Source organism: Lithobates pipiens, unplaced genomic scaffold (assembly GCF_037356315.1).
Source record: "Lithobates pipiens isolate NorthernLeopardFrog02 unplaced genomic scaffold, aLitPip1_a1.2 Scaffold_18, whole genome shotgun sequence".
NCBI classification, from domain to species: Eukaryota; Metazoa; Chordata; class Amphibia; order Anura; family Ranidae; genus Lithobates; species Lithobates pipiens.
Genome location: NW_027507758.1, coordinates 192516088 through 192539195, shown reverse-complemented (window position 1 = coordinate 192539195; position 23108 = coordinate 192516088). Strand labels below are relative to the sequence as shown.

Here is a 23108-nt window from a genome sequence, read left to right as displayed (position 1 = left end):
GGGATATGATCAACATGTTCAAATATATTAGGGGTCCATATAGTGAACTTGGTATTGAGTTATTCTCTGTACGGTCAACCCAGAGGACAAGGGGGCACTCTTTACGTCTAGAGGAAAAGAGATTTCATCTTCAAGTACAGAAAGGTTTCTTCACAGTTAGAGCTGTGAAAATGTGGAATAGACTCCCGCCAGAGGTGGTTCTGGCCAGCTCAGTAGATTGCTTTAAGAAAGGCCTGGATACTTTCCTGAATGTACATAATATAACTGGGTACTAACATAGGTAAAGTTGATCCAGGGAAAATCCGATTGTCTCTTGGGGGATCAGGAAGGAATTTTTTCCCCCTGCTGTAGCAAATTGGAGCAGGCTCTGCTGGGGGTTTTTTTCGCCTTCCTCTGGATCAATTGTGGGCATAAAATTGGGTATTTGGATTGTACGATTATTTATTTATTTTATTTATTTTGTAACTATCTTTGGAGCGCTGTAGGAGCGGTGTATTTACTGCTCCTAAAACGCCCCTTCCCATCGAAAACAATGGGGCAGCGTGCCAAACCCGCCTGCAAAGCGCCACTACAGTGGCGCTTTGCATGTGGTTTTAACCCTTTTTCGGGCCGCTAGAGGGGGTTAAAAGTGCCCCGCTAGTGGCCGAAAAGTGTTGCTAAAACTATGCTAAAGCGCCGTTAAATATAGCGCCACTTTACCGCCAGAGCGCCCAGTGTCTCAGTGTGAAAGTAGCCTTAAATTCAAGGCATGTCTTAACTGATAACTTTTACAACTTGTCAAATGGCTGGTATCATAGCTCATCATGTATGCAGCACTATGGCAACTGCAGATCAATAGATAAAATATCAGCTTCCTTCGTTGTACCCTTCATGTGCTAAGGTGTTTTGAAAACAACTACAGGACTCCTGGAGAGCTCTCTCCCAGAATGAATTTTGAACAAAGAGGATGTTTAAAGCACCAGGAGTTTTAACCACAAGACAGCTACAGAGCGGACACTAACTGCCGGGAGGGTGTCCCTGGATGTCCTCCTGTGTACTCTCTCCCCTCGAGGGCGCGCTTTGGGGAAAATCTGTGTTGGTCGTATCCTTCGGACACGGCCAATCACAGATCATTGTAAACGGCCAATCACAGTGGCTGTTTACAGCGCAATCGTAGCTGCCAATGACAGATAATCTCAAATATAAACATATGAGATCATCTCTCATTGCTGGCTCTCCCTCCTCACACAGAGACAGCGTGTGAGGAGGAAGAGTGACCTGTGCTTTTTTTCAGTGAGTGTAAAACATATATACACAGTGTTACAGTGCCTACAGTACCCATCAGTGCCATCTGCCAGCCCCATCTGCCAGCGCCATCTGCCAGAGCCATCTGCCAGATCCAGTGCCATCTGCCAGTGCCATCTGCCAGTGTCACGTGTCAGTGCCACGTATTAGTACCACGTATCAGTGCTATCTCTCAGTGCCACCTGTTGTCAGTGCCACATATCAATGCCATCTGTCAGTGCCACCTGTTGTCAGTGTCACCTGCCACATCAGTGTCACCTGTCAGTGTCATCTGCCACATCAGTGTCATATAACAGCTGAGGAGGCATACAATATTCTTGCGGCCGACGAGAGCAATGGGAAGCTCTCCGCTTCGGATTCTTCCTCATATTCAGATTCTGAGTCTGACGTGGACTACGAGCCTGTCCTAAGCAGCGGTACAATGACAGCCTCAGAGGAGGAAGATGAGAGTCCGCCCGTCAGACTAAGGCATACTGATGAGGAGGTAGTGCCATCCACCAGCACCGCAGTGTCATCCACCAGCACCGCAGTACTTCGGCAAAGGCAAAGTGCCAGTGGGTTGTCACCTCAGCCCCAAAGGGTTAGGTCCCATGCCAGCCTTCCCTATTCCCTTCAGAACCCCTTCTGGCTTCCTCCTAATTCAGGAGAAGCTAAGGTTCCCCCTTTCACTGTCCAACCAGGAGTCCAGGTGGACACAGAACATTTTTCCCCGATAGACTTTTTCCATTTAATTGTTACTGAGGACATGCTTGCATTGATTGTGGCCCCCCTTTTCAAATTTTCTGGCAGGCTGGGCTTAAAACAATTTAATCCCAGAATACATTGGATCGAGTGGGAAAGTTTGGGAACTCATAAACCCACTCCTGGAGAAAGGCTACCATCTGTATGTGCAGGGGAATGCTGGCAGCCTTAGGCCTGGGGGGCAAGTCCAGTCAAGTGGCCCATTGAACCCCCGAATCAGCTCACCATCCTTCTACACCACATTACTCGTACAGAGAGGGAGGGAGACTGCTCCACATTGCCCGAGAGAGAGAGAGAGACTGCTTGACACTGCCTGCACAGAGAGAGTGACTGCTTCACACTGATGGTCACTCTCTGTACAGGCAGTGTGAAGCAGTCACTCTCTGTGCGGGCAGTGTGAAGCGGTCACTCTCTGTGCGGGCAGTGTGAAGCGGTCACTCTCTGTGCGGGCAGTGTGAAGCGGTCACTCTCTGTATGGGCAGTGTGAAGCGGTCACTCTCTCTGTACGGGCAGTGTGAAGCGGTCACTCTCCCTGTACGGGCAGTGTGAAGCGGTCACTCTCTCTGTACGGGCAGTGTGAAGCGGTCACTCTCTCTGTACAGGCAGTGTGAAGCGGTCACTCTCTCTGTACAGGCAGTGTGAAGCGGTCACTCTCTCTGTACGGGCAGTGTGAAGCGGTCACTCCCAGAGAGAGACTGCATGATTGCCCCCAGAGAGACTAAGAAAAAGAGCTTGCCCCTTCCCCACACCCAGTACAAAGACCAATAAGACTGCAGGAAGATGAAGACTAAAGACTGTGCTGTCACTGCCGCTACACTAAGTGCTACCTGTGGAGTCTGGAGCTTCTCTGGTGAGTGAGCACCACACCACTGGGCAAGCTAAGCCAGCAGAGTAGCCGAGAGTCACAGCGAGTTCAGCAGGCTAAACACGCAAGTCCTGCTTTCTCCCTGGCATGACCACCAGATTCACCAGGGTGCAGGCTCCTCCTGTGTCAATTGCGGGTAGTGAGAAAAGCACATGCAGGGGCACACCGGAGCACCAGCCAGATTAAGGGCATCGTGGGCCTGGTGCTGCAGAGGAGCAGGTTTAGGAGTGGCAGGAATATGAGGCAAGTAATGTCATATCCCAGCTCTCCTCTTACTGGCCACCCTTCCCATGTTTCCAGGAGCCTGTGCTAGCTTGTGCCCAGACTTGGTCGCAGTCACACAGGTGTAATGCTAGTGAAGCCTGGCACTTGATTTACTAAGCATCCATAAGAGCCGTGTGTGGGTGTGTGCTCTGAGGTGAAAGTTTTCAAGCCATCAGAATACAGTGATCGCTGCCGGCAGCTTAGCAGCCAGCAGTGATTGCAAAAAAATAGACACGCTGGTTGTATTGTCAGTTGATAGATCGAATTCTGTGCAACCAGTCTGCACATAGATTGATTGAAATTTCTGCTGAACAGGCAGAAAATATCTTCTTCCTAAACGGCTTTGGAACCATTAAGTAATTCCAGACGTCCTCCGCATACCATTCCTCACAGACCTGTTCAATAACATCCATTATTTCCCTGTGCACATAGGGGAATTCAAACCCGTATTCAGATGCCACCTGCTTATTAAGTAGTCTCTGAGACCTCTTAAGCTTTGGCAAAGCTCCGGCATTTCCATCTCCGGGAGGTACACAAGAGTTAGGTGCCTTGCGCACCAGGGCATCAGAGCTTGTTTTAGGCATAGGCAAGGTTACAGGTTAGGGCAAGGTTAAGTCTCTTGTGGTCGGGGTTTCCACGCGTGGAGTTACACTCCCTGAATTCAGCGTCAGCCATCCGGAGATGCTGCAGGTTGTGGAAACATCATCCGAGTTAGCCCAAAGCATCTCTTGTGACATGGTCTCGAAGAGGTCGTCATCTCCAGTGTCAGAGATAGAGTCCAACTCCGAATCTCTCAACTCCTCCACTGGGAGATAATTCCTCACAGTCCCACCCAACACAATAGCCCCAGATCTCTCACCATCAGTGTTGGCAGACCTCTCCAATGCAAATTCCTTTCTCCGGTCAGGTTGATATGAACTGCGGAAGTGTCCTCGACTGCGGCCGCAGGAGGACTTGAATCACCCCACCTTCTCCAAGGCAGCCGTGGTTGTGGCAGTCATGGTAGATGATGCTGTATCCATAACTTCTGGAGTAATTCCTACGATGATGGCAGCAGTAGTAGTAGTCACAGTAGTGGTGGTCACATCTCTGTCCGGAGTACTGACAGGGACAGGCATCACGGCTGTGGTAGGCCTCACTAAGGGAGTATAAGCAGCAGACTCCTCAGTGACCATGCCCATGGCGCAGTCCACGCGGTACGTCCTTGGCGGCACAACAGGTTGCTCCACTCGGAACAAATACTCTCCACATACTGTACAGAGGGCAAATAGCCAGGGACTTGTGGCCAGTCCTGCACACCTTCCGCACAGCATCCCGAGGGCCTCAATGTCTCCCGAGGTGTATAACAGAACACGCCCTTGAGGTGCCAGGAGATCCCTGTATCAGTTATCACAGTCCCTGGAAGTCTCTTTCATTGCGAGAGGTAACGGTAAATCCCGGACGAGCCTCCACATGTAGCACTGACCCCTCAAGGAGCGGCTGATTTAATTGGCTTACTGTTACCTTCTTAACCTCGTGTGTGTCTAGGGGTTTCCCAAGAACTGTAGAGACTGCCAGATACGCTTGAGGGAATTATTTTTTGCAAAAAAAAAATTTACGAACACAGTCTCTCAACGTAGGGTTAGAGGGTTAGGTAGGAAAGTTCAGGTACTCTTAGTACTAAGTCAACTAGGAAAAAGTCTCTCACATTAGGAAATCCAGAGAATAGCCATTCACAGCTGAATCCTCACCCTTATCGGATAGTCCTTCTCTCACCAGGCCTAGCAGCCAACAGGGTGTTTACATCAAACTAAGTCTCTGCCACAGACTTGTATAACAATTCAATAAAACTGAAATATGTATACAACTCAGAGAACCCTCAGATTCACTTGGGGTCTTTCAACTTAGCCTCCAGGCCCCTGCTGAGAAGTCAACCCTTGCGTGGCCTTCTCCCGCAGAGTCCTCCCCTGGATGCTTCCACAGTTGCTGGGCCTCTCCAAAAACCGAGACGGCACCGGACCACCTTTGAATCCTTCCTTCGGTTACTTTGCCTCGAGCTAGCCAGCCCCAAGACTTGGAGTCGGGTGGATCCGCACCCCAGGCCATGAGAGCCCTGGGGGCTGGTCAGGAGAACCAGGACCAAACAGTCAGAAAGCACTTCTGGGCCGGAACCCCAAAACACGTGACGTCAGCCCCTTAAGTACCCCCTCCCAGAATGCACAGCAAGAGTAACACTCCCACTGGGCTGGCAGAGAGAGAATAAACACTTAATGCACCTGACTAGACTGTGTTCTAAACCCTGCCAGAGATGACAGCGCCACCTATGGTCAGGCAGAACACCATGCAATCCAACCAGACTGGTACGGAGGTCAAAATTTTATATAATTGAACCCAAAACCAAACTGTAATTGACCATAATTGACAAAAACACATAGCGTGTGCTCTTCAGGAGCCGACGCTACATATATACCTTACATATGCTTTTTGTATCTCTTTGTAGCCAATATATGCCTTACATCTCCAGAAGAAGAAATATAGAGAAACATGTCGATTCCAACAGGTATTTATATAGCTACATAGATCTTTAGATGCACATTATTGTTTCTATTATTGGTGATAATTTTATATGTATGTCTTTATTTTTGAGAGTCAACATTGTTTACTCCTTTTTATATTTTTTTTAGGATAATTACATTCTATTGCATTCTATACATTTGTCTATACCTGTGGCACCATAAAAATCCCCCTTTCCATTTTCTGGTAAATTTTCAATTTGGGATGTGGGTGCCTTGATCTTTTGAGTTAGTGTAGCTATTGCAACTAACAAATTGAAGTCAAACTCAAATTCACGGTGCAGTTACACAAGCAGTTACAGCTTTGGGTTAAGAATTTTACATGAATTAATAAAAGCTGATCATTGTCGGCACCCTTGTCAGTGGTAAATGGTTTGTCTCAACACTCTAAACTGATACATTTGCAGGACAGCTTGTCCTGGTAAAAATAACAGATTTACTGGCTGGATGACCAGATGAAAAGGAAGAAAGCCTAAAATAGTATTGTTAGGCTGCCATAGGAGTGTGTAGCCTTTTGCATTAGGATGTGCACCCCAAAGCTAAACACACATGCGTGTGTTTGTATATATATATATATTATATATATATATATATATATATATTTATTTACACTATATTACTGAAAATATTGGGTTGCCTGCCTTTACACTCACATAAACTTAATGGCATCCCAGTCTTAGTCCGTATGGTTCAATATTGAGTTGGCCCACCCTTTGCAGCTATTACAGCTTCAACTCTTCTGGGAAGGCTTTCCACAAGGTTTAGGAGTGTGTCTATGGGAATGTTTGACCATTCTTCCAGAAGAGCATTTGTGAGGTCAGACAATGATGTTGGATGAGAAGGCCTGGCTCGCAGTCTCCACTCTAATGTGAAGGCCAGTCAAGTTCCTCCACCTCAAACTCATCCATGTCTTTATGGACCTTGCTTAGTGCACTGGTCCAAATCATTTGGTGGAGGGGGGATTATGGAGTGGGGTTGTTTTTCAGGGGTTGGGCTTGGCCCCTTAGTTTCAGTGAAGGGAACTCTTAAGGTGTCAGAATACTAAAACAATTTCATGCTACCAACTTTGTGGGAACAGTTTGGGGATGGCCCCTTCCTATTCCACATGACTGCACATCAGTGCACTAAGCAAGGTTCATAAAGACATGGACGTAGCAAGGGTGGTGGAAAATTAACTTCAAGTGGAAAAATGCACATTATAATAACTAAAACATATAGAATTAAATGCAACAATCTAAAAAAGAAAAATTCCAAAGTACTATAATGGTGTGAACCTCCTAACTAAAAAGTTGTTGCACTTGAAGTTCATTTGTAATGCAATTATCTGTAGAGGGGTTTCAACCACCCCTGCTAAGTTTAAAAAAAATGTTTAGGTCTTATTCTTATTTTGATGTGTATTACATGTGAAATCACATATCGCTGGAATTATTGCACTTGAAGTTAATTTGTTTGGCAAATATCTATATGAGTGGTTTCCACAATCCCTGTTAAGTTACATTTTTTTTAGTCTGATGTGTATTATATATGACATTACATATCACAGAGACCGGTATTGTGGTAATATTGACATTTATTGAGATTTCCATATATTAGAGGGTTCCCTCATCATTGTTAATTTGTTGATTAGTAAATTAGCGCTACACTTTTTTTTCATGGTGTGGGAACACATAACAGTGCTTAGCAGCAAGCCTTTTACTGATACTTTTTATTTTACCTCCAGTTACATAGTACATAGTTAGCCAGGTTGAAAAAAGACACAAGTCCATCCAGTTCAACCAAAAAAAATAAAATAAAAATAGATAAAATAAAATATACTATACATATATATACACATATACACACATACATACATATATATATATATATATATATATACACACACACATACATATACCAGCCCATATACCCAATTCTATACCCACAGTTGATCCAGAGGAAGGCAAAAAACCCCAGCAGAGCATGATCCAATTTGCTAAAGCAGGGGAAAAAATTCCTTCCTGATCCCCCGAGAGGCAATCGAATTTTCCCCGGATCAACTTTACCTATAAATTTTAGTACCCAGTTATATTACGTACACTTAGGAAATAATCCAGGCCTTTCTTAAAGCAATCCACTGAGCTGGCCATAACCACCTCTGCAGGGAGTCTATTCCACATTTTCACAGCTCTTACTGTGAAGAAACCTTTCCGTATTTGGAGATGAAATCTCCTCTCCTCTAGACGTAAAGAGTGCCCCCTTGTCCTCTTTGTTGACTTTAAAGTGAATAACTCGACACCAAGTTCCCTATATGGACCCCTTATATATTTGTACATGTTGATCAAATCCCCCCTTAATCTCCTCTTATCAAGAGTGAATAAATTCAGTTCCTCTAATCTTTCCTCATAGCTGAGTTGCTCCATGCCTCTTATCAGTTTGGTTGCCCTTCTCTGCACTTTCTCCAGTTCCCCGATATCCTTTTTGAGAACTGGTGCCCAAAACTGAACGGCATATTCCAGATGAGGTCTTACTAATGATTTGAACAGGGGCAAAATGATATCTCTCTCTCTGGAGTACATACCTCTCTTAATACAAGAAAGGACTTTGCTCGCTTTGGAAACCGCAGCTTGGCATTGCATGCTATTATTGAGCTTATGATCTACCAAAACCCCCAGATCCTTCTCCACTATGGATTCCCCCAGTTGTACTCCCCCTAGCGTGTATGATGCACGCAGTAAGTTATTGTAAATGGTAGTGTGGTGATTGCCTATTATACTAAAGATTGGCATGTGGCATTAACAAACATCAACAGATTTCAGTTGCGCCCCACTAGGCTGGCCACCCCATGAACAATGTGCTGTTTGCTGAGTTCATCTCCCCATCCCTGCACTCAGTGTACTGATTGGCAGCACTGATGGGAACTGATTGGCAACACCGATAGGCAGCACTGGTGGGCACTTATAGGTGGCACTGATTGGAAGCACTGATTGGCACTAGTAGATTGCATTGGTTGGCACTCATTGGCCACACTGACAAGTAGCACTGACAGGTGGCATTGGTTGGCACTGACAGGTGACATTGGTTGGCACTGACAGGTGGCCCTGATAGGTGGCATTGGCTTGCATTGATTGGCACTTACATCTGACATTGATTGGCACTGATAAAGAAGAGGGAGAGTTTCACATTGATCAGATCGCCAGGCTTGTAAGAGCCACTAAGAGCCTTAAACTGTCATGTAATGTCACTGCTTGTAGAGACCAGCTGTCAAAACTCTGCAGTGATGTCGGGGGTGGGCAGGACCGAACAACTATCATACACCAGCCAATGGGATAGGAGCTGGGCAGGCAGCTCTGTGCATGTGGATCCGCCCCCTATCAGCTATCAACCACCAGCCAATGATTGGGCTGCTTAAGAAAGGGGCGGAGTGACCCATCCAGCCCCTATCCCATAGACTGGTGTATGATAGCTGATAGAAAGGGGGAGGAGCCACGTACACAGAGTGGCCAGCCCAGCCCCTATCCCATTGGCTTGCGTAGGATAGCTGTTCGGTCCCACCCACCCCGACATCACCACCAAGTTTTGACAGCTGGCCTCTGCAAGCAGTGACATTACATGACAGTTTAATGCACTTAGTGGTTCTTAGCCCCGGTATCTTCTTCTTCGGCTGGCGGTGCAGTTTCTGATAATGGTGGTCTCTGCTACGGATTCGTGGCAAGATAACTTTTATCGGCGGTGGGAGAGGGGGCCCCCTAGCATCGGCTCCTTGCTAGGAATGGAGAGGAGTGAGGGGAAGATGGCCCCCCACCCATCTCCGTAACATTGTAGGGTGTACACCGCTCCTCCACTGCTCCTGCCTATTGAAATGAATGAGCACTTTTGCGGAAGCACCTGCAAAGCGACTCGGCAGCGGTACTACACGGGCACATTTAACCCTTTATTCTGACTCCAGCGGGGGTTAAAAGTGATTCATTGAACCTAATATACTAAAGGCAAATAGGGTGTTCATTTTGCAAAGAAATTGCCCCTTTTACTTGTGAATGTGATGAAAAAAAAATCGCTTTACAAAAGAATACTCAATCAGGTGCAAGGAAAGTAAACAAACAGTATTTTGTTTGCACATGATTGGGTGATGAAAGTCGGTAGAGCTTCAATTCATTTACTATCCTATAGGTAAATTACAAAATATACATTTCCATGTAAAGTGAAAAATAGCTAACCCAAACATCATGGATTTGATTTATAAAACAAATGTTAACAAAAGGGGTTATTTTTCTAAATACAAATAGGCTGTTCACTTTGTACTTTCTCCTGAGCTTAGTGAGTTGAAGCTCTGCTGACTTCCATCATCCAATCATGTGTGATTTATTTCCCTACAAATCATTGGTTATTCTTTGAAAAGTGAATATCACAACATTTACTGAGGTTTGTTGATAATTTGCCTGCAAAGTGCAAGTTCTCGTGCAAAAAAAAAAAAAACGAAAAGCCTATTTGTGTTAAGTAAATCAACCCTAAAAGAGTGCATATGTTCTACATAGTAAACAGTCAGGTATTTTAATACAACGTCACAATAAATAACAGAAGACTTTTGATTGGCTCCTTTTTTTTTTTATACCTTTCCCTTTGTACTTCAATGCACAATGGTGACACAAAGTGAAGAAAATAAATTTATTAGGAATATTATCATAATGCATGCCAATGTATGTGTTGACACAAGACATACATCTCTCCTTAGAGAAAGTAAATATAGTATTTATGAAGTTACAATATATAGTACAAAATTACAAAATATGATACATTTGGTTTTCTAGTGAAACATTTATATTTCTAAATAACATTTTACATTTGATATATATGCAAGAGAATGATACGTTACATGAAAGATAATATAATAAAAGCAGTTTATTAAGAGACTTAAATATAGCTTAACATTTCTGAGCCACAAAAGAATCTTTAAGAACAAATTAGGGACAGGTACTTTAAACAGAAAGTAATTCAAAAATATGTGTATTGTGCAGTAAACCATAGTATCCAATTAAAAATCTTCTTCTTTCTTCAACTGAAATAAATTATTAAATGAAACTGGATGTTAGGTGTATGTAAGATTTCCCTGGACTAAAAGAGCCACACTATGAAAAATGTTTCTAAGGCAAATATTACAGGAGTGCTGTAATCTTTCCATCAGAAAATATCTATTTTGGGGTTTCTGTGTTAAATTGTGTGTGAGCCTCTGTCTTTTTGGTCACTAATGCTGCATTAATTAGACTGAGGTATAAATTTAGTGGCTGCATTGGTTTTAATGAAATACATATATTTTATACATTCTGCATGTTTCCTATTGCTGCTCTGTTACCATAAGATTAGTGTAAAAGTTCTGATATCACAAAGACGGTTCAGTGTTGGAATACTCATTAAAAGGAAGGACCGCCTTGGAACTGTGGCACCAAAAAGGATCACAATCTATTTAAATATAAGGTCCCTGACCACTTTGTGGTCTTTCTGCTTCAAGTGAGAAAATTCATCGCTCCATTGAACAATCATCATATAACAATCACCTATTTGGTTAAATATTTCTCTACCCTGATAAATATTGATTGACAATGCTTGGATGACACAGATGACCACACATTTATATTGTCTAATCAACTACACTATTGGTGATGTTATTATGACCAATTCGTTCAACTGGCTTTTAGGCCAAGTAGCTGACTACTGATTTATGACATACTTCAGTAATATATAAAAATACAGAAAGCAACTACCTTACAATTGTATATTTTGAATGTTTTTAAAATATTTAATGTCGAAAAAGTATAGATAGAAACATGACATTGTGAAACACTTACAATTTCAAGCATAACAACGCACAATGTTTTACCTAAATCTTCCCTTACTATCCAATAGATGTTTTTTTTTTTTTTTAAGTATTAGTAACATCAACTTTATCATTAGTCTATACCTGACTAGCTAATGCAGTCACTTTTTACATTGCATTGGACAATATAAATATACAAGAAAACTTATGATTTGCCTAGATTTGGGGGAGAGATGTCAAAGGAGACATCAGGAATAGAGAACATATTTTCAGAAAACATGGAGGAAAACTTTGACTGAAGATTGTCCTTTTTTACTGGTGAAGTAAGGTCTATATCTATGTTAGCAGGAGGCACGTCAACATGTATGTCTTCACCTGGTTCCTCTGTTTGCCCAGAGAAAGGTTTTTTCGACTTTGGAGGATTTACTTGTACAGATGGTAAATTTATATCCAAGGTGGAATCATTTTGATAACTTTGCATCTTTGGTGCTGATATTTTAAGGTCATTTCTCATTTGTGGAATGCTAGTATCTATAGTAGGGCCTTCCGTTTGACCTGGGAATGGTTTCTTCCACTTTGGCTCATTAACATTTGTAGATGGGTAAAATGCATCTATATCCATACCATCTAATCCATCGTGTGTCAGCTTTGGACCCGAAATATTGACATTTGGGGCTTTTATTTTCGGTGCTTTGATATTAGCAGAGGTTGGTTCCATTGTGAAGTCAGGTACACTTATTTCAGGTGTGGAAATCTTCAAACCTGGTGCTTTTATTTTACTGTTAGGTATTTCAATTCCAGGATCAGATACATTAGCAGAAGGTAATGAGATATTTCCTTCTGTGTTTTCTATTGTTAATTTTGGAGCTTTTGCTTGAACACTTGGTACATTAATTGCACTTTCCAGCTCTGGAACCCGAACTTTCAAATCCGCCTCTGGAGTTTTAAATTTTGGAGGTTTTACATTAATACTTGGCAAACCTGCATTCAGCTCTGGGCTTTGCACTTCCATGCTAGCTTTTGGCAATGATGCATCAGGTGCTTTAAGTTTAAAATCGAAGTCCTCTGAACGAGATTTTCCAAAGGTTGGCATTTTAAATTTTGGCATAGTCATCTTTTTATCTGAAGTCTTAAGACTGACATTGGGTGCACCAACATTCATATTAGGTAATGTAGCACTGCCTTGTACTTTTGGAATATAAGGGGCATCCATATTTGCAGGATTAAAGCCTAAATCAACATCTGGTATGTTACCCTTAGGGTGAAATATACGCAAAGATGGAAATTTGAATTTGGATTCTTTGACTCCTACACTCGGTGCTCCTATCTTTACATCTTTATTTCCTAGAGAACTTTGGGGTATTGTAATGTTTGGGTTTTTGACATTTACACCTGCATTTATATCAGTTTCTTTCATATTTAACCGTGGAGCATTTAAATCAACTTTTGGGGGATTCAAGGATCCATCTACTTCTAAATCTGGAGTCTGGACATTTGGACCTGTCACTTGAAAAGATGGCATTTTTAACTTTGATGCTTTAAACTGTACATCTGGACCTTTAACATCAGGGCTAGGTAGATTTACATCCACTTCCGGAGTTTTGAAGGATCCATTAACATCTACATTTGGAGCTTCAATCTTTGAACCAGGCATTTGGAAGGAGGGCATTTGAAATGCTGGTAATTTAAATTTAGGGGTATTTACATTTACGCTTGGGTCTTTAACATTAATTTGAGGAGCATTAATATCTACTTGAGGACCCTTTACAGATGCATCAACAGTAGGAGTTTGGACCTTTGGAACAGATGTTTGAAAAGAAGGTAGCTGAAATGAAGGCATTTTAAATTTGGGTGCATTTATCTTTCCATCTGGGGCTGGAATATCAAAGTTAGGACCATCAACATTCACTTTTGGGGCATTTAAAGAACCACCAAGTCCTAACTCATTGCTTTCAACATTAAATTTTGGTGTTTTTATCTGAGCTTCTGGAACATTAACATTAACTTTGGGTGCCTTGAAATCAGGGTGTGCAAATTTGAGAGACCCATCAACATCTATATCTGGAGTTGCAACCTTTGGGCTAGACATTTGGAAAGATGGAACCTGGAATGAGGGCATTTTAAATTTTGGAACATTTACATTTGCATCTGGACCTTTGACATCAATTTCTGGTGCTTTTATATCGAATTCTGGAGCTTTTACAGATGCATCAATATCTGGAGTTTGGACCTTGGGACCTGACATTTGGAAAGATGGCATCTGGAATGAGGGCATTTTAAATTTGGGTGCATTTATCTGTGCATCTAAATTAGGACCGTCAACATTCACTTTTGGGGCATTTAAAGAACCACCCACTTCTAACTCATTGCTTTCAATATTCATTTTTGGTGTTTTTATCTGAGTTTCTGGAACATTAACATTAACTTTGGGTGCATTTATATCAAAGTGTGCAGATTTTAGAGACCCATCAACATCTATGTCTGGAGTGGCAACCTTTGGACTAGACATTTGGAAAGATGGAACCTGGAATGAGGGCATTTTAAATTTTGGAACATTTACATTTGCATCTGGACCTTTAACATTAATTTTGGGTGCTTTTAAATCCAATTCTGGAGCTTTTACAGATGCATCAATATCTGGAGTTTGGACCTTGGGACCTGACATTTGGAAAGATGGCATCTGAAGTGATGGCAGCTTTATTTTGGGAGCATTTAGATTTGTGTCTGGACCTTTAACATTAATTTCAGGTGCGTTCATTTCTACTTCTGGACTTTTTAAAGATGGATCAATATCCAAGTTAGGGCTTTTTACACTTGAGCCTTTCATCTGAAATGAAGGAAAATTAAATGATGGTTTTTTAAACTTTGGGCCACTTAGATCTGTTTCAGGACCTTTTATGTTTATCTGAGGTGCATTGACATCTAATTTTGGAGCAGAGAAAGAAGCATCAGCATTTACATCAGGGGCATTCATGTTTGGCCCTGACATCTGGAAAGAGGGCATTTTCATTTTTGGATTATTGATGTTGAAAGAAGGCATTTTAAATTTGGGACCCTTCACATCTGCTTCTGGAAGCTCAATGTTGGCCTCTGGACTTGAAATATCCCCCTTTAGTTTTGGACCTGACACATTCATGCTAGGTGAATTTACATCCAATTTGGGCCCCTTTAAATCTAGTGTTCCAGTTTTAACATGTGGAGCTTTTAGATTCAGCTCAGCATCTGGAAATCCTTTTTTGCTCCCAAACAAGTTAAATGAAGGCATTTTAAACTTTGGCTTTATATCGGCTTTTGGAACTTCAAGGTTCACATCTTGAGATTTAAGTGTTGGCATTTTTATTCCACCTTTAGGCAGATCAACATTAACATCTGGGCTGTTCAGTTTCGGAATATTTATATCAGCTTTTGGAAGCTCAACATTGACTTCTGGACCATTAAGTTTTGGAATATTTATATTAGATTTTGGGAGGTCAACACTGACTTCTGGGCCTTTCAGTTTAGGAGCCTTTAAATCTACTTTAGGTAAATCAAGATTAACATCTGGTCCTTTTAGTGTGGGAGCTTTTATATTAGCCTTTGGAAAGTCAACGTTAACCTCTGGGCCTTTTAGTTTTGGAGTATTCAAATCTAATTTTGGTAAATCTGCTGTGGATAGGTCAACTTTTACTTCTGGACTCTTTAACTTTCCCTTGTTTATGCCTACTTTGGGGAGGTCTATATTTACATCTGGCGTTTTCAGTTGTGCAATGTTAATATCTGCTTTTGGAAGGTCCATATTCATATTTGGACCTTTGATCTTTGGCATTTGAAGATCAGTGTTAGGAAGATCAATAGTCACATTTGGACCTTTAATCTTTGGAGTTTTTAAGTCAGCTTGAGGTAAGTCAACAGTCACATCTGGACCTGTAAATTTTGGCATTTGTGTTTTACTCTTGGGAAAACCAACATTTACATCTGCACCTTTTGGAACATGGATATCAGTTTTAGGAAGATCGATATTCCCATCCACACCTCTCAATTTTGGAATTTGCATTTTAGGATTAACATTCATACCAGAAAAGTCTGTACCTTTTACTCCAATTTTAGGTAAATCTGCATGTATTTCTGGTCCTTTCAGTTGTAGGCTATTTACATCTAGATCAGGAAGATCCGCACTGACACCTGGACCTCTTACCATTTTCATGCCTGCTTTAGGAAGGTCAAAATTCACTTCTGGACCTTTCAGTTTTGGAACTTGTACATCAGCTTTTGGAAGGCCAACATTTACTGCTGTACTTTGCAGCTTTGGTGAGCTTATATCTACATCAGGTAACTTAGCACCTTTCACACCAATTTTTGGAAGATCCACATTAAGTTGTGGTCCCTTTAAGTCAGATTTGATTGAGCCTATATTAGCTTTTGGTAAATCAACATTTACTTCTGGCCCTTTCAGTTTTGGACTTGTAATGTCTTCTTTTGCACCTTTAAACTTTGGAGCGTGTAGGTCTATTTTTGGGAGAGACATATTAACATCAGGAACTTGAACATTTGGCAAATTAGCTTCATATTCTGGAGCCTCTTGAACTGATTTTTTAGAATTAAAAAGGTTAAGTGAAGGTGCTTTAAACTTTGGCCCTTTAACATTTGGTTCAGCTACCTCTACCTCAGGGTTTTTCACTTTGCCTGATACAGTTGGTGCTGTTAGTTCCACATCAGGAACCTTTATTTTTCCATCTATGTCTGCTTTAGGAAACTTCACACTGGGGCTATTTACATCAACATCAAGATTCTGTTTTTGTGAAATGTTAACTGAAGGTGTTTTTAAACCTATATCTAAATTTGGTGCAATTTTTTGTTTGCCTGAAGTATTAACAGATGGCATCTGAATTTGTGATCGATCTCCTTTACTCTGGGAACCTTTCATACTGATGTGTGGTGTACTGATTTCTCCAAGTATTTCAGGAGTGGACAGTCCTAAAGATGGAACCTCAGACAAATTATCTGATGATGAACTATATGTATTCAATTTGTAGTTTGGTGTTGTAGATTTAAACTGTCCACCACGTGTGCCTGTCTTGGACAAATCTTGCATAGAAACTGAACCTTTAAGGTATCGACGTATCTTATTGTTGAAAAGATCACCATATGCTGAAGGTGTAAATCCCTATAAAAACAGGTAAAATACACATTAATTGTTCAGTTAGACATAACAATTATATGATACTGAAAAAAAAGTGTATGACCTTACCGGATTTTCTGCTCTAATTAATGGGCTGTATTGAGGGAGTGAGAAATCACTTTTTGTATGCAGTTGTAGACCAGCTTTGTAAGGTTCTGCAGCTTTCAGGATATTAAGCACTTCTGCCTTGTGTAGATTATCAAAAAAAATGGTCGCTCCAAGAAGCTCATCACCTGGAAAAATTTACAAAAACATTTAAATATTAGCAGAAAAACTAATGTCTCAGATATCAAAGAGGTCCACTCTCTAAAATTCAGTATAGCAAACTGCAAGCCAGTCTGTGTATAATAGCGCTCCATTCGGAAAATGTTATGAAAGGTGAACTTATCCTTTAACTACTTAAGGGCTGCCTCCTGTACATACGTCGGTACTTTGAAGAGGGAGATCTCGGTAATGGCAGCCCACAACCAAGATATCACTCTTTACAGGAGGCGGTCCTGTTTACGATAATGGATGGTCTTCGTGGTGGGTTCACCGCAAGATCACCGTTATCGGCGGTGGGAGAGGTGCCACCCCCCCTCCTGCCGCTCTCCCACGCCCTTCGCCGCTTACCGGAGGCGTCCGTATCGGCAGAGGCAATCGGGTCCTTCTTGTTGCTGGGTATGGAGACGAGTGAGGCTAAGATGGCTCCCACTCATCTCCATACCATAGGTTGGGCGGAAGCAACATCAAAATATGAGATCTGAGGACTTTTTAACCCCAGATCTCTATTTAAAGAGGACCTGTCATGCTTTTTTCTATTACAAGGGATGCTTACATTCCTTGCAATAGGAATAAAAGTGATTCATTTTTTTTTAAACAGTGTAAAAATAAATAAAATCAAGTAAAATAAATAAGAAAAAAATATATATTTTTTTTAACACACCCCGTCCCGACGAGCTCAGGCGCAAAAGCGAGTGCATACTTGAGTAGCGCCCGCATATGAAAACGGTAGTCAAACCACACATGTGAGGTATCGCCGCGATCAGTAGAGTGAGAACAATAATTCTAGCCCTAGACATCCTCTGTAACACAAAACATGCAACCTGTAGAATTTTGTAAATGTCGCTTATGGAGATTTTTGAAGGTAAAAGTTTGACGCCGTTCCACGAGCGGGCACACTTTTGAAGCATGACATGTCGGGTAACAATTTACTCGGCGTAACATTATCTTTCACAATATAAAAAAAAAAATTGCGCAAATTTTACTGTTGCCTTATTTTTTTTATTCACAAAAGTGAGTTTTTTTCCCAAAAAAAAATAAGTGCGCTTGTAAGACCGCTGCGCAAATATGGTGTGAAAAAAAGTATTGCAATGACCGCCATTTTATTCTCTAGGGTGTTGGAACCCCCAAACATTAAATATTGTTTTTTTTCTAAGTAATTTTCTAGCAAAAAAAACAGTTTTAAACATGTAAACACTGAGTTTAGGCCTGGTCCTTAAGTGGTTAAACCCATTGACCAACCCATGGACAACTGCCATTCCAAAAGGAAACTTTACTAGAAAAAAGACAACCTGAACTAAGCAAAATTGAGTAAGTGTTTGTCTTTAATTTGGGGTTAGAAGCCTGTTTTGATTTAAGAAAAATTTACTTAGTAACACTATTTTAAATCTAATCCCCACAGTATAGTAATCCCAAGGAACCAACAGCAAACTAACATCTGCTATCGTACTACGGGTTACTGTCAATTACTACCATCAACTCTGCTTTTTACTAATGATAACTGGGCCAGTGATGTAGTTTGCATTGATGTGAAGTTTTTAATTGTTTTAATCATCATTGTAGTACTGGTTCCATACTATGTATACCTTCCTTAAGTCCCAGATTGTTGACAATAGGGTCATCTCGTTTAATCCCAGCAATGACAACATTCCCATTGTCATCATCCAACATTAACGAATCAGAGATGCTTCCAGGTCGGCCAGAGAGGATCACCTTATTATTGCTTTCCATTTGGTAACTCTGAAAAACAAGCAAACTTCAATGATAGCATTTTAATCACATAAATATAAAAAAATACTGTGATTAGACAAAAATATTATAATCATTACCACAAACAGTTTTCTTCAGCATTTTATTTGTCTGTGTGTTATTGGAAATTATAAGAAATTTTGAGCGCCCCTCAAATTTTGTTTCACTATCTATTCATCACTTTAAATTGGACTGTATTGCCATATTGATTTGCATATGTTGGAACATATCTATTTTTTTATAGATTTTTTGGATATGCCATATTGGCACTTTTCATTATGTATGGGTGTTTTATGTTGATCATTTCACGATGCTAATATTTAGGAGATTTGTAGAGTAATTTAGTGTGCTACTGTGGAATTATTTGTCTCTCTCTCTTTATTACATTGACATTTCTTTCACCCCTTTTGCATATGTATATGCCAAACCTTTATGTGTCTCCTTTATTCGGAGGTCTGTGTAATGTTCTATTGGTGAAGTGACCTTGCTGTGTGATAGAATCATAACAGGCATTTATGGGAAGCCCGAAAATCGGCTGAAATTTACAGGCTACGTGTAAAATTACCGGCCAGTTGGTAACACTGCTATTGATGCACAAAGTGTAGGGAAACACAGCTCTAGTTCCGGCATGCAAAGGTGACGCCACAGGATGCCGCAAGAGAAATGAGCCACAACAGGAAACCTGGGGCAGCAATCATGGCACCAAATTAAACTGGAACATAGACAAGAATTAAAAGACAAGGAATCTGCATTCTCAGAAAGTAATTAAATGAGCTACACAGAAACTGTTTACATATTCTTTTCATTCTCTAAATTGCATATAACATGAACAGCTTGATTGTGATTTTTTTATGATGAATATATTTTTTTAAACTCAGTTTTAGTATATGTGTGATGTTGGAATTTGAGATTTTTTGAGCATAGCATTTTTTTTTTACCTGTGTAGAGTGTTTGTGCACTATTTAAGGTAATGTTATCCTTGGAGTGTAAAAAAAACATGTTGCCAAAGTGCTTAAAAAAAAAGTGTTTAATATGACGCTAAAATTATTGTGATCGGTAGCTGAATTAAGGATTGGGAAATGTTTGTAATGTTTACTGGTTATTAGAGATGGGCTGAACACCCCCCAGCTAGGTTTGCACTAGAATTCTCAAACATCGCAAAAGATCAGACCCGTACAGCGAACCTCATTGAAGTCTATGGGACCTGGATTTGAAAAATCCAAAGTCCCAATTTTTAAGGCTTATATGCAAGTTATTGGCCATAAAAAGGTTATGGGGGCCCGGCTCCTGCCCTGAGGGACATGTACCAATGCAAAAAAAAAAGTAAAAAAAAAAATATATATTGTTTTTTAACCACTTCAATACCAGGCGCTTTCGCTCCTTCCCGGGACAATTTTGAACTTTCAGTGCTGTCGCATTTTGAATGATAATTGCGCGTTCATATAACACCGTACCCAAACTAATTTTTTAGCATTTTCTTCCTACAAATAGAGCTTTCTTTTGGTGGTATTTGATCACCTCTGCGGTTTTTATTTTTTGCTAAACTAAAAAAGACCAACATTTTTGAAAAAAACTTTTTTCTTCGTTTGTTATAAAATTTTGTTTTCTCCTTCACTGACGGGCACTGATGACTTTGCACTGATATGCGGCACTGTTGGGAACTGACAGGCAGCACTGATGGGCACTGACAGGCATCACTGATTGTCACTGACAGGTGGCATTGATAGACACTACTAGATGGCAATGATGGGCAGCACTGATTGGGCAGGTACTGACAGGTGTTAATGCTGGGCACTGATTTTCAATGTGATGGACACTGATTGGCACTATGGTGGGCACTGATTTGCACTTTATTGGGCACTGGCATGGGGTAATGATGGAGCACTGACAGGGCACATTTGATGGGGGCTGTGCTGATCAGCACAGACCCCCCCCCCCCCCCCCATAGGCTCTCCCTGTCAGCACGACCTGAGGAATGACGTTTACCTGCACTTCCTGGTTCTCACGATGATCAGCTGTAATTGGTCACAGCTGTTCACGTGACAGACTGACATGCCGCACTCGCGATGGCCGTGTTGTGTGCCCCCGCGGGCGGGCGCCGGCATGTTATTCTGCTAGACATCATATGACGCCCAGTCAGGATAACAGAACCACTTCCTGGCCGTCAATCTGTTATAGGCCGGGAGGGAAGTGGTTAAAGGAGCGGTGATTTTAATGATGCTTAAAGGGTAAGTTCACCTTTGTACACTTTTTTTCTAAATTCCAGCTCCCCTATGCACCAATATAGCATTCATGCATTTCTTTTTTGCAAAAATATCAAAGCGTTCCATTAAATCTAGAGTCACTTACTTTTCTTGTCTAAATACACGTTTCCATTGGTCAAGTCGTCTTTCTTCCTGATCAGAATTTAGGTCATGACACAGGAAGGAGTTGACCAGCTGGCCTCATTAGCACATACACCCTGCATCATCCACCCTCCCATTCCCAGGTGCGCCACTATTTACTTTTACATTTCAGGTAGAGGGTAAAATACAGTTCTTATTTTGATTTATTTAGAGTGGCAGCTTTAATCAAATCTCTAATCTTTCCTAGGGGCGCAGTGGTAGGGCTTCAAGTGTGGGCGTGTTAAACTTGCTGACCATCATTTAGAGGTGTTTAATCACTGCTGGGGTTTAGGAAAGTAAAAATACCCCAAAAATTACCCCCTTTTGGAAAGTAGACATTCCAGAGTATTTAGCAAGAGGCATGGTGAGTTTTCTAAGTTTTTTCCCACAATTCTTTGAAAAATAGATTTTTTTCTTTTTTTTTTCCACAAAATTGTCATATTAGCAGGTTATTTCTCACATACAGCATATGCATACCACAAATTACAGCCCAAAACACATTCTACTACTCCTGAGTATGGTGATACCACCAGTGGCGGCCCGGCCGGACACACGGCAGTCTATGGGAAGATTCCCAGCTTGCAATCAGCTGATTTCAAGCTGGGAAGCCGATTTGCCTGTGTTAAGGGTGTGTGCAGGGTGCAAGCCATGCACCCGCACACACTCCCACTCAACACTAATTTGCCCTGGCTCCTGTCTTGACTTTTATTGGGTGGGACCAGAGGGTGATTGGGCGGTGCTTTTTCGGCACTGCTGCTAGTTTCCCGGCAGGCTCACTGACACGACTTGTGGAGTGCGGACTCCGGAGACGTGACTGCAACTATCCGGGACCGAGACCCATGGATGTGAGGCGGGGAGGATCACAGTGGCAGCGGATGGATGGACACAGAGCTGGCAGACAGTGTACCAGAGAGCACCAGGTGAGTGCAGGGATCGGAGAGGATTGCTGTATTTACTCCCCCTTCCTGCATGTCTCTCTTTCGGCATCATGCTTCCCCCACCTCCTCTGCAGAGCAGCAAACCGAGTGCGACTGCTCCACAGCGAGTATTGTGTCCTGCCGTGAGCCAGCCCCCTCTCCCCCAGCTCTGATCACTTTCACGTTTCTCAGCTTCTGCAGAGCTTCATGGAGGGGGGGAGGGTGGGGCTGCTGAGTGTTGTGCGTGACAGTGACTGGCAGCTGTGGGGTTTCTTCACCCCCCGCCTGCATCTCCACCCTAAACATCCCTCCTGACTGCATCTGCACCATAAACACCCCCCCCTGACTGCATCTGCACCCTAAACAACCCTCCTGACTGCATCTGCACCCTAAACATCCCCCCTGCCTGCATCTCCGCCCTAAACATCCCCCCTGCCTGCATCTCCGCCCTAAACATCCCCCCTGCCTGCATCGCCGCCCTAAACACCCCACCTGACTGCATCGCCGCCCTAAACACCCCACCTGACTGCATCGCCGCCCTAAACACCCCACCTGACTGCATCTCCGCCCTAAACACCCCACCTGCCTGCATCTCCGCCCTAAACACCCCACCTGCCTGCATCTCCGCCCTAAACACCCCACCTGCCTGCATCTCCGCCCTAAACATCCCCCCTGCCTGCATCTCCACCCTAAACACCCCCCGACTGCATCTCCACCCTAAACACCCCCCCCCCCCCCGACTGCATCTCCACCCTAAACACCCCCCCCCGACTGCATCTCCACCCTAAACACCCCCCCCGACTGCATCTTCACCCCAAACACCCCCCCCGACTGCATCTCCACCCCAAACACCCCCCCCCCCCCCCGACTGCATCTCCACCCTAAACACCCCCCGACTGCATCTCCACCCTAAACACCCCCCCGACTGCATCTCCACCCTAAACACCCCCCCCCCCGACAGCATCTCCCCCCTAAACACCCCCCCCGACTGCATCTCCACCCTAAACACCCCCCCCCCCCGACTGCATCTCCACCCTAAACACCCCCCCCCCGACTGCATCTCCACCCTAAACACCCCCCCGACAGCATCTCCACCCTAAACACCCCCCCCCCGACTGCATCTCCACCCTAAACACCCCCCCCCG

General features: G+C 42.6%; 1 protein-coding gene across 1 annotated transcript in view; it reads right to left on the bottom strand.

Annotated features, from left to right (window-relative positions):
* Positions 1-10333: 10333 nt before the first annotated feature.
* LOC143987614 (uncharacterized) overlaps positions 10334-23108 on the bottom strand; it is a 68082-nt gene continuing 55307 nt past the window's right edge. Inside the window, exons 3-5 of the mRNA XM_077486484.1 lie at positions 18500-18653; positions 16722-16885; positions 10334-16637 (exon numbers count right to left, since the gene is read on the bottom strand). Of these exons, the coding sequence (XP_077342610.1) occupies positions 11700-16637; positions 16722-16885; positions 18500-18653 (5256 nt within the window). The 3' untranslated portion in view covers positions 10334-11699. The remainder of the gene's footprint in view (positions 16638-16721; positions 16886-18499; positions 18654-23108) is intronic.